This window comes from Pantherophis guttatus, chromosome 1 (genome assembly GCF_059756535.1).
Source record: "Pantherophis guttatus breed Tessera chromosome 1, ASM5975653v1, whole genome shotgun sequence".
Taxonomy (NCBI): Eukaryota; Metazoa; Chordata; class Lepidosauria; order Squamata; family Colubridae; genus Pantherophis; species Pantherophis guttatus.
Genome location: NC_142063.1, coordinates 348,683,521 through 348,697,061, shown reverse-complemented (window position 1 = coordinate 348,697,061; position 13,541 = coordinate 348,683,521). Strand labels below are relative to the sequence as shown.

The 13,541-nt window shown below is 46.9% G+C and overlaps 1 protein-coding gene across 4 annotated transcripts in view; it reads left to right on the top strand.

Annotated features, from left to right (window-relative positions):
- The window catches only part of SUPT6H (SPT6 homolog, histone chaperone and transcription elongation factor), a 47,126-nt gene that overhangs the window by 15,255 nt on the left and 18,330 nt on the right, over positions 1–13,541 (top strand). For all 4 annotated transcript variants that reach the window (XM_087890683.1, XM_087890686.1, XM_087890691.1 and 1 more), the window contains exons 9-21: positions 77–193; positions 332–421; positions 629–771; positions 1,505–1,656; positions 3,135–3,233; positions 7,589–7,718; positions 8,571–8,721; positions 9,938–10,092; positions 10,173–10,368; positions 10,962–11,101; positions 11,192–11,309; positions 11,732–11,808; positions 13,144–13,279. In XM_087890683.1, the coding sequence (XP_087746809.1) occupies positions 77–193; positions 332–421; positions 629–771; positions 1,505–1,656; positions 3,135–3,233; positions 7,589–7,718; positions 8,571–8,721; positions 9,938–10,092; positions 10,173–10,368; positions 10,962–11,101; positions 11,192–11,309; positions 11,732–11,808; positions 13,144–13,279 (1,704 nt within the window). The remainder of the gene's footprint in view (positions 1–76; positions 194–331; positions 422–628; positions 772–1,504; positions 1,657–3,134; positions 3,234–7,588; positions 7,719–8,570; positions 8,722–9,937; positions 10,093–10,172; positions 10,369–10,961; positions 11,102–11,191; positions 11,310–11,731; positions 11,809–13,143; positions 13,280–13,541) is intronic.

Genomic DNA, 13,541 nt, shown 5'->3' with positions numbered 1-13,541 from the left:
AAGTCTTAGGGCTATTGCTGTTGCTAGGGGAAGCTCTTGGGTACCAACCAATTTTTTCTCTCTCCTCCCCCCCCAGGAGAGTTCTGATTACTTGGATCGCGGCCAGAGCAGCAGCAGCTTCAGCCGGAAGGGGCCCAGCACCATCCAGAAGATCAAGGAAGCCCTCAACTTCATGAGGAACCAACACTTTGAGGCAGGTTTGCTCAACGGGCTAAGAGTAAAGGTGGTTTCCAGGCCCAGCTGCACCTCCCCACCCGAAAAGACTTCCCTGGCTGCCCCCACCCACAGCCTCCCTCCCGTCCCTTAATCAGCCTGTCTTACCTGGGAACAGGTGCCCTTCATCGCCTTCTACCGGAAGGAGTACGTGGAACCCGAGCTGCACATCAATGATCTCTGGAGAGTCTGGCAGTGGGACGAGAAGGTGAGGACCAGTTTGGCTGGGGGTTGCTCTACTCAAGGAAACGTTGGCACATCTCCAGGAAGCCTGGTTCGGTGGCAAAAGCCCCAGGATTTGGAAGGCTGTGCCGATGCTCTCAATGCGGAAGGCTTCCTTCTGTGTTCGAGAAGGAAGAGGGAGGGGAGCACGAAGGCGCCAGGCAAACGAGATCCCTGTGCTCTCGTCCTCCAGTGGACCCAGCTGAAGATCCGTAAGCAGAACCTGACCCGTCTCTTTGAGAAGATGCAGGCCTACCAGTACGAGCAGATCTCTGCCGACCCAGACAAGCCCCTGGCTGATGGCATCCGGGCCCTGGACACCACGGATATGGAGAGGTAACCCCCATCCCTTCCTCTGGCCTCTCTGCTTGGAGGACAGCTAGGCCCCTCTGCTAGGACAGGCTCTCCTCCGAGCGTCACTTTTCTACCAATAAAGGGAGAATATTTGTAGGTCATGGTTGATATGAGGGGTCCTTGGTGCTCTCTGAGCTTGATGCTTTTCTTGCAGACGTTTTGTGACCAAAGTAGGTAACGTCATCAGTGGTGGAAGGGAGGGGGTTTGTGAAGAGGAGGAGAAGGACTGTAGAGTCCTTTATGCCTTTCTGGCAGACATTTCATGCCCAACTAGGGAATGTCATCAGTGCTGGAAAGAAATGATGTTTGCAGGGAGGAGGAAGAGGAGGAGGAGAACTGTAGCATCCTTGGTGCTCTCTGAGCTTCACGGGTTTCTTACAGACATTTCATGACCCAACTAGGGAACATCATCAGGGTTAAAAGGGAGGGGGGTTAGGGAGGAAGAAGAGGAGGAGGAGGAGGAAGAAGAAAAGGATTGTGGGGTCCTTGGTGCTCTCTGAGCCTGATGGTTTCTTGACCCAACTAGGAAACGTCATCAGTGCTAATGATGATATTACCTAGTTTGGGTGAGGAAACCCCCAAGGTCAGAGAGGACCAAGGACCCTTTACTTTTCCACCTTCTGGGCACAAGCTCTCTGTGGATGGGCTCCAGGCAGCCTCCTTTTGGGGTGTCCCCTCCCCCGTTCCTCCCTCCTGGAAGATGCTCTCTTCGCAGGCTGAAGGACGTGCAGTCGATGGACGAGCTGAAGGACGTCTACAACCATTTCCTGCTCTACTACGGCCGAGACATCCCCAAAATGCAGAACGCCGCCAAAGCCAGCCGCAAAAAACACAAGCGGGTCCGGGAGGATGGCGAAGAGGAGGAAGGTATGCCGCAGCTCCTGCAGCCTCTAAGGGGTTTTTAAGGGGTCTTTGCCCTTGGGCACAGCTGCCCAGCCTGCTCGTGCATGAGGGTGCTAAAGGCCCCAGGGGTCAGACAGATAGAATCAGGGCTGTTGGAAGGACTGATGGCCGGGACGGACGGACGGAACTGTCTTTGTTCCATCACATCAACTATCCCATCCATCAGGCAGGGGAAATCTGCTGCAGACCCTCTCCGTCAAAGAATTCTGACTGGCAGGACCCAGGGAGGCTGCCTTCTCAGCCCTTGCCCCCACCCTGTGTGATATTCTCCTCCTGGAGATGAGGAGGAGACAGGCCTCTAAAGGCTGTGTCAAGGTCCTGACCAACGAACCCAACCAAAGCAAGCATGACTGAGACGATCCAATCTCTTAATGTAAAGCTTTATTGAGTACATCATTTTGGCACAGGTGAAGGCAAAACCAGGTCTATTTCCCACACAAACCCACATAATTAAAGTAAAGAATGTCCCTCCCCCTGTTAGACCAGGTCACATTCTCCAATTGAGTCTCATGATATTGTTATGAGAAAGTCTTGGGCTCTGGCAACCACCTGTTGAAGTGTCCTTGGTTCTCACAACTGTCTTCTTGCTGTCTGGAACCTATGTTCCATCTCCCCCTTCCCTCCCCGCTGGATCGTTGGCAAACTGAGGAGTGAAAATGGTTGCAACAAAGCTAGACAGCTCAGCTCAGCAGCCTTGCTTGGGGGGGGGGCAGAAGAGCACACAGCTGTGGGATTGGTTAGCGCTCTGAAAGGCCCTCCCCCTTCACCTTTTCACTACGTTTTAGCACTTTTTAATCATTCTTGCCTCTTTTTGAAAGTTAACTTTTATAGTTTTGTGTTTTGATTGTACACTGTCCTGAGTCCCTCTGTCCCTCGGTAAAATTTTACCTCTGTCGGTAAAATGAGGACCCAGATTGTTGGGGACCATATGCTGACTCTGTAAACCTCTTAGAGAGGGCTGCAAGGCACAGTGAAGTAATATACAAGTCTAAGTGCTACTGCAATTGCTATTGCTAAGTAGATACGATAGATAAGGAGAGAGAGAGAAAGAGATAGATTATAGAGAGATAATGGATGAAGAGATAAATGATGGATGGATGAAGAGAGAGAGGTTGGATGGAGATTAGAGAGAGAGAGAGAAAAGTTTTGCCTACGGACTGGCCCTGGCCTGCTGCATACCAGAAACCGGTCCACGCAAACAAGGGAAGTGCCCATCTGTGGGATGCAGGCAGCACACAAAGCCACATCCCCTTCAGCCCATGGAAAAGCTCTCTCCACAGAACCATCCCTGGTGGCCAAAGGTTGGGGGCCACTCTCTCCCTTTCCTGCTCCCTTTCCATCACCAGTGTTACCATAGAGTGCTGATTTATTCCATGTCTGAAGGGCCCCTTACATTCTCGGCGTTTCCTGGTTGGAATGTGACTGTCCTGTTCTCTTTCTAGGCGAGGGAGAGGATGGAGAGGATGAAGAGCAGAAGGGACCTGAACTCAAGCAGGCCTCCCGCCGGGACATGTACACCATCTGCCAAACGGCAGGTCTAGGTAAGCGGACCTTTGGGGCTCCCATACACCGCCCCCCCTCCCATCCCCAGAAGCCCTGCAAGGAATTACGGGACAAGATTGGAAGTAGGTGGAGTGGTGCAGTGGTGCAGTGGCCTAGAGGTGGAGTGCTCTCCTCACAATCAGGAGGCTATGAGTTTGATCCTAGGTAGAGGCAGATATTTCTCTCTCTGGGCACAATGAGTATATAACTGCTGAACAAAACTCTGCACTGGCAACAGGAAGGGCATCCGGCCAGTAAACACTCTGCTCCATTCGGTTGCCCAGACTCCGCCCCACAAGGGATTATGGGGTCGTTAAATGAGCGGAAGTAGGTGGAATTGCCAGGCATTTCAATTTGGGGTCAGGGGAGGTTAGCACAGATAGTCCTCAACTTATAACTCTTTGTTTAATGACCATTCAAAGTAATTTATGGAAAAAAGTGACTTTTGATCTTTTTTTTTTTTTTTTTTTTATTGAAAAGGTTTTCAAATACAAATTTTTCCCCCTTTTTCCCCCCCCTCCCCCCCCTCCCTAACCCCCCCTCCCCACCCTTCCCCCCCTGTGACTTCTTCGTAACAAAAAAAAAACCCTAATTCATAACAGATTACTTACTCCCTCCTCAAAATACTGACCTTTACTTACTAAAAGTATTATAAATCCCCCTTTATCCATACATTTCAGAAAAGAAGAAGAGAAAAAAAAACAAAACAAAAAAAAACAAACACATTATACTATAACTATTATAAAATAACTCTAATTTAGCATAATAGTGTTTTATATCTATGCATTATTGCAACAATTCAAAACCACCTTCCACTTTAAAACTATACAATAAGTCCTACTTTAATAACATTTCAAAGCGGGCTCCCCATAAAATCTAATTTAACATTTATTCCACTCTATCCATTTCCTCCACTCCCCTAAATGTATCACTTAAAAATCCCTTTTCTTAAACTAATCAGTCTGTAGCTAGCTTATTCACCCACTGTCTTACAAATTTACCATACACAACAATTCTTGATATCTTTAATTCACTGCCCACACTACTTAAAAATATATATATATATATATTCCATTATATCTAAATAAAAAAAAGAAAAGACAATAACTTTAAATTTATAGTCCATATAATATCTTCTTGAAGTCTTTCCACTGGATTGTTAAAACCAACATCCATAATAGGGTGACATAGCTTGCGGATGCAACAGTTTATTCAAGATCTCCAATCATATCTGCCCCCATCAGTAGTAAACATCTTCTTATATATATAAAAGTAAAAACAACCACCCGAGTGACATTATAATTGTATTCCATATAATAATAATTGTGGGTTTCATCAGGATTATTAATTTCCATCATCGTATTGGGTAGCAACCCGATCTTCTGCATGTCCCAATGTGATTCTCTTGCCTTATAATTCAAGATAATTATAATATATTTATCAACACAAAAAGAAGTTTCAAAATAGATAATTCAAAACCATCAATTTGAGGCTCTTTCCATGTCCCAAAATTACGGCAATGCAGAGATCTGCCACTATCCTCAGGATGATATTGACCAATATGTCGCCTCCTCTATGTTTTCACATAATCATTCATATTTTAAAATCACTGGCTTCACTGTTGCTTGGGTTAGAAATTTCTATTTTTGTACAACCTATTTCTTTTTTTGTTTTCTTTTTGTGGGTTTGACCTCCATCCTAATTTTTTGTGTCTCGCATTTCTTTTTTATCCCTTGTATATCCTCTAATTGGTTTCCATGCTTGTCCTTGCCTTGATAAGTCATCACATTAAAATCAGATGGCACTTCTCTCAAATTTGTAGATAATCCAGCTGGGGTATCCGATAAATCCAAAGGCAATTTATCTGGTACAGTCTCTGTCTTTAGTTCCAGCTCCTTCTGCTTATCCTGTATTATATCTGAAGACGTTAAATTCATTTTCAACCTATTTTGATAAAATTCTTCCGCCCTTTCAACAGTATTTAACTGGTATCTTTCTCCTCGATATCTCAATATAATACCAACTGGGACGTCCCACCGGAATTGAATATTTCTCCTTTTTAACTCAGACACCAGAAAGCCAAATTTCTTCCTTTCCATTAATATCTTAGGTGGGAGTTCCTTGTAAATCCAAATCTTTCTTCCATACAATTGCAAATTAGAATTGAAGGAATTTTGCACAATTTTATTCCTAATTTCTTTATCTGAAAAATAGATTACCACATCTCTAGGCAATTGCCTTTGCTTGGCAGTCCAAGAGTTTATTCGATAAGCTCTGTCAATCCTACAAAACACTTCCTCAGGTTGAATCTTTAAAATCCCAGCTAGAAATTCAGAAGATATTTTCCTTAAGTCATCTCTGTTATTTTCCTGCAAACCTCTAAGTCTTATTGCATATTCTGTGAAATTATATTGTATCTTTAGAACCTCTTTTTGAATCCTCTGTTCCAGATATTCTACATTACCAGACTTTTGGTCAGCATCCATTTTAAATTTTTCTTCTGAACTATAATCCTGAATATTTAACAAATCATTTTCAATTTTTTGAATTCTATTGTCCAATTTATCTTGAATTTCATCCATTTTTGACTCTAGTAAATTAGTATTTGTATCCAACCAAATCATGAATTCTGGCAATTTTAAAATTTTTTGCTGCAAAAAGTCAAACTTGGATTTCACCAATTCCTTAGTTTCCTGCTTAAATTTTTCAAGTTGCTGATTCACAATCTCATCCCTTCTTTCAATCTCCTCTAAGAGAAATTCTATTATATTAAAATCAGGTTTCTGGGACTGAAGAGTTAAAACATATTGCTTTAAATTCTTGGTGGGGGAATCCCCCCCACCTATTTGTTTGTCTGACTTCACAAGCCTCAGTGCCATGTTTCCGCCTAAGCAGGCTTTGTTAGAAGAAGAAAAAAAAAAAAAAAACAAGACAAAAGACTTCCAGCCAGCAACACTCAAGCCTCCAGGGAAAAAAGAGAAAAACAAAAACAGGAGCGGAGTTTTGTCTACAAATGTAGCCAGTGGTATTTATTCCGCTACATTGTAATAATAAAAAACGGAAGAACTTTCCCTCTCAAACTCTTCTCCAGCCGCGGCAGACGCCATTTTAAAAAGAAACTTTTTTCCTCTTTCTCTTCCTCTATTCTCTTAAGTAATTTTTAAAAGATAAGTAAAATACTTGCGCTTCAGTATTACAGGTCCAGCTCACATTTTCTTTGAGTAATCTGTCAAATTCGCAAGCTTGCTTTTGACGCCTGGCTCTGCATTAGCAGAGGTCTCCCAAAGCCCGGAGCAACGGCTGGGGATATGGGGCATCTCATCCGCTCCATCCCAAAAGTAAAAGAAAAACTTTTGGGACTCTGCAGAGAGTTCTACCCACCCCTGCCGGCTCTATCTCCGTTTCCTCATGGGAACGGAGTTTTTTCGAGCCGCCGTTCCGTTGTGAAGGCGGCTCTAACAGGCAGTGGAAGCTGACGATCCCTAAGGAACGTCTGGCGGCGGCCAGCAGCAAACAGGAAGTCCGAAAAAAGTGACTTTTGTTTACACTTAAAACCATGGTTTTAAGCACCTCCATGGTCACCTGATCAAAATTCAAATGCTTGGCAACGGATTCGTATTTATGATGGTTGCAGAATCCCAAGGATCCAATCCTGAGTCAGTCATTGGGAGCAGAGGTTTTGTCTTCCGAGCTTTCGGACTCGTAATGGAGTCCATCCTCAGGGAACTTCTCCCTAGCAAAGCGTGTGCTGTTCTGTGTGTGATATTTATAATGCCTGTTGTAAATGGCTTTTCAGTTGTTGATTGGGGTGCGTTGATGGCTGGCTTTAAAAGTCATTAGCTGTTGTTTCCTTGTGCTACCAAGCCCTCGGCTTCTAAGTACTTGATAGGCTGGTGGTACATCAGCACTCCTGTTAACTGAAGAGCGGCCCATTTCCCAGGCTTCAATCACTTCCCCGGCTGTTTTTGTGCCTGCTCGTCCAACAGTCTTAGTTAGATGCAGAATCGAATGTGTGTCCTTGTTCATTGCAGTGTGAGGCTACCAATGAGTTCGGGTCTCCTCATCTGCTCCCTTGTGTTCTTGCAATCTGGTAATTAGCTTCCTCCCCATCTGTCCTACATAGTCAAGAGGGGATCCATGCAGGGGATCCAGTAGATTACATATCCAATCAATATCTAGAAAGCCACTTACAACGGGCACCATATAAATACTACGCACAGATCGAGAGAAGTTCCCTGAGGATGGGCTCCAGCACGAGACCAAAAGCTCCGAAAACAAAACCGCTGGTCTCACTGACCAACCCAGACTGGATCCTGCATTTATGTATTAAATGCTGGGTGGGTTTCTTCTCTAGATGGCCTGGCCAAGAAGTTTGGGCTGACCCCCGAGCAGTTTGGAGAGAATCTCCGGGACAGCTACCAGCGCCACGAGACAGAACAGTTTCCTGCAGAACCCTTGGAGCTGGCTAAGGATTATGTCTGCAGGTGAGGAGGTCCTCCTCCCAAGAGGTGGGGGGGGCTCCCTTCCTTTGGTTTCCTTTGGGCAATCTGAAAATCTCTCCCCTTCTCCTCTCCCACCAAGGCAGCATTTCTCCGCTCCGTTTTAGGGAGTTTTATGCAATTCTAGAGTTGTTTCTGGTGACTTGGATTTGAACCTTAGTCCGTGGAGATGAGGGCATCAGGCCAGCGTTGAGTGCTTTGGCTAGGTACCGGTGGATCAGGTTTCCTTTGCATCTGGGACTAGATCCCCTTTCTGAAAGCAAAACCCGATCACTTGTGCCTCGTTTTTTTCCCCCAGTCTATACGACCACCTGAGGGTTCTTCTGAATTTGCTTTTTGCTTTTATCAAATTCTGTTTCTCAATCGCTTCAATTTTAAGAGGGGTGGATTTCAACTCCCAGAATCCCCCAGCCAGCTGTGCTTTAAGGCACGTGGACTTCAACTCCAGTATTCCTCTGCTTTAAGATTAGTGAACTTTAATTCCCAGAATCCCCCAGCCAGGATGCTTGTAAAATGTGTGGACTTCCCCTCCCAGAATCCCCCAGCGAGCAAAATCTGGGAATTGAAGTCCACTCCTTTTAAAAGTTGTCAGGATTAAGAAACAGTGATCTAATTAAATTTGCATGTGCTGCCTTTTTAAACAGGAAGGCTGGACCCTTAACCCTTTGGGCTAATAATTCCTTATCTTGGTATTTTTTTCTTCGGCCGTGAAGCTCTTTTCAGTGGTCTGGGAGCAAAAGAGTAGATTGTAAATAAAAATGAGGAAGGGGCTTAAGGCAGGGAGTCCTGTGGCACCTACTCACCTCTCCCTCCCCCCTTTGCCACTGATGTTTGCAGCCAGTTCCCCACCCCCGAGGCCGTGCTGGAAGGGGCCTGCTACATGGTGGCCCTGCAGATCGCCCGGGAGCCCCTGGTCCGGCAGGTGCTGCGACAGACCTTCCAGGAACGGGCCAAGATCAACGTGGCCCCCACCAAGAAGGGCAAGAAGGTACGGCTGGGTCGGCGCTGGGGGCCTTCGGTATTCTCCCCTCTTGGGGCCTCCCCAAAGAACCCCCCTCCCCCCCCCAAGCCAGCACAGGCTGTGATCTTGATTTGAGGAGGCAGGGGGTGGCCCCCAACACTCAAAGTGGGAACGTGAATTGAGACTTTGGAGACCAAATAAACTTCTGACATGCATAATATAGATAGTCCTCGACTTACAACATTTAGTTCATTTAGTGACCGTTCGAAGTTACAACAGCACTGAAAAAAGTGACTTATCAGCATTTTTCACACTTATGACTGTTGTAGCATCTGTTGGCAACAGACTCACTTTTATGACAGTCGTAGCATCCTGGAGTCACGTGATCCCCTTTTGCGACCTTCTGACAAGCAAAGTCTATGGGAAAGCCAGATTCGCTTAACAACCATGTTCTTAACTTAAGAACTGCAGTGCTTCACTTAACAGCTGTAGCAGGAAAAGTGGTAAAATGGGGCAAAACTCACTTAACAAATATCTCATTTAGCAACATAAATCAATTGTGGTCGTAAGTCGAGGACTACCTGCTTACACCCACAATTGAGCTTAACATTTCCATCGCTAAGCAAGACAGTTGTGAAATGTGAGTTTTGCCCCATTTTACAACCTTTTTTGCCACCGCTGTTAGGTGAATCCTGCAAGTTAAATTAGCAACACTGTTGTTAAGTGAACCTGGCTTACCCCTTGAGTTTGCTTGTCAGTAGGTTGCCAGAGGGGATCACGTGACCTTGGGACGCTGCAGCCGTCATAAATATGAGACAGTTGCGTCTGAATTTTGACCATGGGATGCTGCAACAGTTGTAAGTGTGAAAAATGGGCATAAGCCATTTTTTTCCGAGCCGTTGTAACTTTGAACAGTCAGTAAACTGTTGTAAGTCGAGGACTATTTGTATTTTAAAATTTCCCAATATGAATGATGAATAAAATTATGAATACATTTAAACTGGCAGTTTTTTGCTCTCCGAGCGTGCCATTTATTTAAATGATACCTGAGGAGCTACAAGAAAGGCTGTGTGTGGTTGCTGCTTCTGACCAGCCTTGTTGCTGGCTTGGAGGTGCTTTGGAGCCATCCTGCATCTGGAACCCACAGCTGTCAGGAGGGGGGCATAGGGGGTGATAGAGTCCTACCCCCTCCCCCCCCCCAGTGCTGGTGACTCAGAGCAAGACCTTCCTTCTCTTTCTCCAGGACGTAGACGAGGCCCACTACGCCTACTCCTTCAAGTACCTGAAGAACAAGCCGGTCAAGGAGCTGCGGGATGAACAGTTCCTGAAGATCTCGCTGGCCAGAGAGGAGAACCTGCTGACCATCGACATCTCTGTGGACATGAAGGGTGTGGACGGGTGAGTCCGCCGGCCGCGTGGCCCTCCCGCTGCCCCACTGGGCTGCCCATCTTCGACCTGACCCCGGCCTTCCCTTGCAGCTACGGCAACGACCAGAGCTACTTCGAGGAAATCAAGGCCTTCTACTACCGGGACGAGTTCAGCCACCAGGTGCAGGAGTGGAACCGCCAGCGCACCCTGGCCATCGAGAGGGCCCTGCGCCAGTTCCTCTACCCGCAGATGGCCAAGGAGCTCATGAACAAGCTCCTGCTGGAAGCCAAGGAGTGTGTCGTGAAGGTAGGTGGGTGGGGGGCAGGGTTTGGGGGGGCAGGAGGCGGGGGCTTGGCTCGGCCTGGGTGGGGTAAAGCTACCCTGTGTCGCTCGAGACAGCGAGCCAGGCGGCATATATCATTTAACACAAGCTGTCCTTGACGATTGAGCCTAATACTGGTAGGTGAGGCGTTCATTAATTGAGTTTTGCCCCCGTTTTAGGACCTTTCTTGCCACAGTTGTTAAGTTAGGAACCCGGTCGTTAAGGGAATCTGGCCTTCCCCATTGACGCCGATGGTCAGAAGGTGGCAACTGGTGTGTATATTGGTGACGGTTGCAGGGTCCCAGGGTCAAGGGGCAAAACAAACAAAAGTCAACGGGGAAGCCAGACCGTGTTACTTACTTTAACAACTGCAGTGACTCACTTAACCAACATGACGAGAAAGGTCATAAAATGGAGCAAAACTCCCTGAACGAATGTCTCATGTGGCAACCGAAATTCTGGGCTCAGTTGTCCTAAGTTGAGGACTACCTGTAAATTAAATAATTAAATGAAATTATGAAATGAAATGAATGAATCCCTCACCAACTGCCTCCCACCCTCCAATTTCTCCGACCAGGCCTGTAGCCGGAAGCTGTACAACTGGCTGAAGGTGGCCCCTTATCGCCCCGACCAGCAAGTGGAGGAAGACGAAGATTTAATGGACGAGAACCAAGGGAAGGGCATCCGGGTGCTGGGCATCGCCTTCTCCTCAGCCAGGTATGTGGGGGAGGAGAGCTGAGTAGAGGCCCAGGTTTAGAGTGACCCCTCTGGCTCTGCCCCAGACTAAGCCAGCTGCCCCTTTTGCAGGAACCACCCTGTCTTTTGCGCTCTGCTGAATGGGGAAGGCGAAGTCACTGATTTCTTGCGCCTGCCGCATTTCACCAAGAGGAGGAACGCCTGGCGGGAGGAAGAGAGGGAGAAGAAGGTGAGCTGGGGAGGGGGGATCTGCTTACTCCCAGGATCCTCATGGTTTGCCACTAAGGAAGGAAGCCGAGCTGAGCTACGGCACCATCTGTCTCTTCATTTTAGAACAGGGGTGTCCAAACGTGGCCATTTTAAGAGGGGTGGACTTCCACTCCCAGAATTCCCCAGCCAGCCATGCTTTAAGAGGGTGGACTTCCACTCAGCATGCTGGCTGGGGAATTCTGGGTGTTGAAGTCCATAAGTCTCAATTGTGGTCGTAACCCCATGACTCTATTCAGCTGAATAACACCGTTTCTGTTCTGCCAATCTTTCAGCGTGGGGAGGGTAGCAGGGCTTCCCCTTTTGCCATAAGCCGGAGGGGGGCTCTGCTGTTTTGTTTCTTCCCCCCCACCCTCAAAATGTGACCCCTTTTCTCCAATGTAGGCTCAAGATATTGAGACCCTGAAGAAGTTCCTACTCAGCAAGAAACCTCATGTGGTCACCATTGGGGGAGAAAACAGGTAAGCTCAGGACCGACCTGTCTCGGGGGCCCTCCCAGCAAGGCCCCAAGTTCAAATCTCCTCTGGCAGGTTTTTAATCTCCATTTACATCTTCCACTCTGGAGGATGCTCACAGGGCCTCGCAGTGACGCCTTTTAGGATTAAGAAGCCCGCTCTGGGGAATGTCTGCAAAGGCCTTTTGCCATGGAAGGACCTTCCTTCCACCAGAGATTTACCTCTGTCCCTTCTCATTTATTCTTAACCCCCTTAGATGCGTGATTTTTTAAAAAGAATTTGCCATTCCTTTTCATTTTATAATTTAGGGAGCAGTGATACAGGAAGTCCTTGATGTACGCCCAGGTGCTTAGTGACCAATTGCTTATGACGTGGGGCTACTTATCACTCAGATTCAAAGTTTTGACAGTCTCTTTCTCTCTCTCTCTCTCTCTCTCACACACACACACACACACACACACCAACCTTGGACACTTGGCAACACAGCTCCCTTTACGGCCAAGGCTCCCATAGTCACAGGAGGGGGAGGGTTTTATGATGGTTTTGCCAAGCACGATGACTGGCCCATTTTTATCACCATCGTGATTTATGAGCGGGATTTGGCCGTAGGTGAAAGGCAGCTTGGGCTTATTTTTGCTTCATTTTCCTCTTCATTCTTTTTCTTCCTGCATGGTGTCTGTCAGTCTCCAGACGTCCATTTTAAAAGACAGGTAGTCCTTGACTTACAACAGTTCATTTAGTGGCTGCCCAAAGTTACAACGGCACTGGAAAAAGGGACTTATAACCATTTTTCACACTTACGAACATTGCAGCATTCCCCATGGTCGCATGATCAAACTTCAGACGTTTGGAAACTGACTCACATTTATGACGGTCACAGTGTTCCAGGCTCTCGTGATCCCCTTTTGCAACCTTCTGACAACATGGGGGAGCCAGATTCACTTAGCAGCTGTGTGACTAACTGAACAACTGCAGTGACTCGCTTAACAACTGTGGCTAGAAAGGTCGTAAAATGGGATGGCAAAACTCACTTAACAAATATCACACTTAGCAACATAAATTTGGGGCTCAGTCGTGGTCGTAAAGCGAGGACTCCCCGTGTAAGCCTTTGATAGCCTAAGGGTTAGGGCGACAATTCTAAGCCATCACCTGAAAGGGCAAACCGGCAGGATTAAAATTAGGGAGGTTCCTGCTTTCTTTGACAAAGAATTGTCTACTCTCCTTTCACACACACCCCAAAGAGAAGGAGAGCTGCACCCCCAAAAAGGACCGGGCCGAGCTGCCTAATGGAGCCTCTGTCTAGCGGGGGTCCTCAGCTCTTCCCCTCCCCATTTTCCCCAGGGACGCACAGATGCTGGTGGAAGATGTGAAGCGGATTGTTCATGAACTGGAGCAGGGCCAGCAGCTGTCCTCCATCGGCGTGGAGCTGGTGGACAATGAACTGGCCACGCTTTACATGAACAGCAAGAAGTCGGAGGTAACCCTTTTGGGGGGAGAGGTGTCTGTGATGGGGGCTTCTAACTCCTTTTGCTTCGTTCAGGTCAGAAGCATCACAATTAAAATAAGGCATGCGATACAGTTTTAAGTTTTAAAATATAAAACAGAAGATTTAAAATAATTAAACAGATCTTGCCCAGAAACTAGAAACATTAATTGCGTTGGGTTACACTGTCATGAGATCTTCAAGTGTACATTGATCGGGACACAAAGGGCAGGTATACATATGCCTTGCTGTCTGT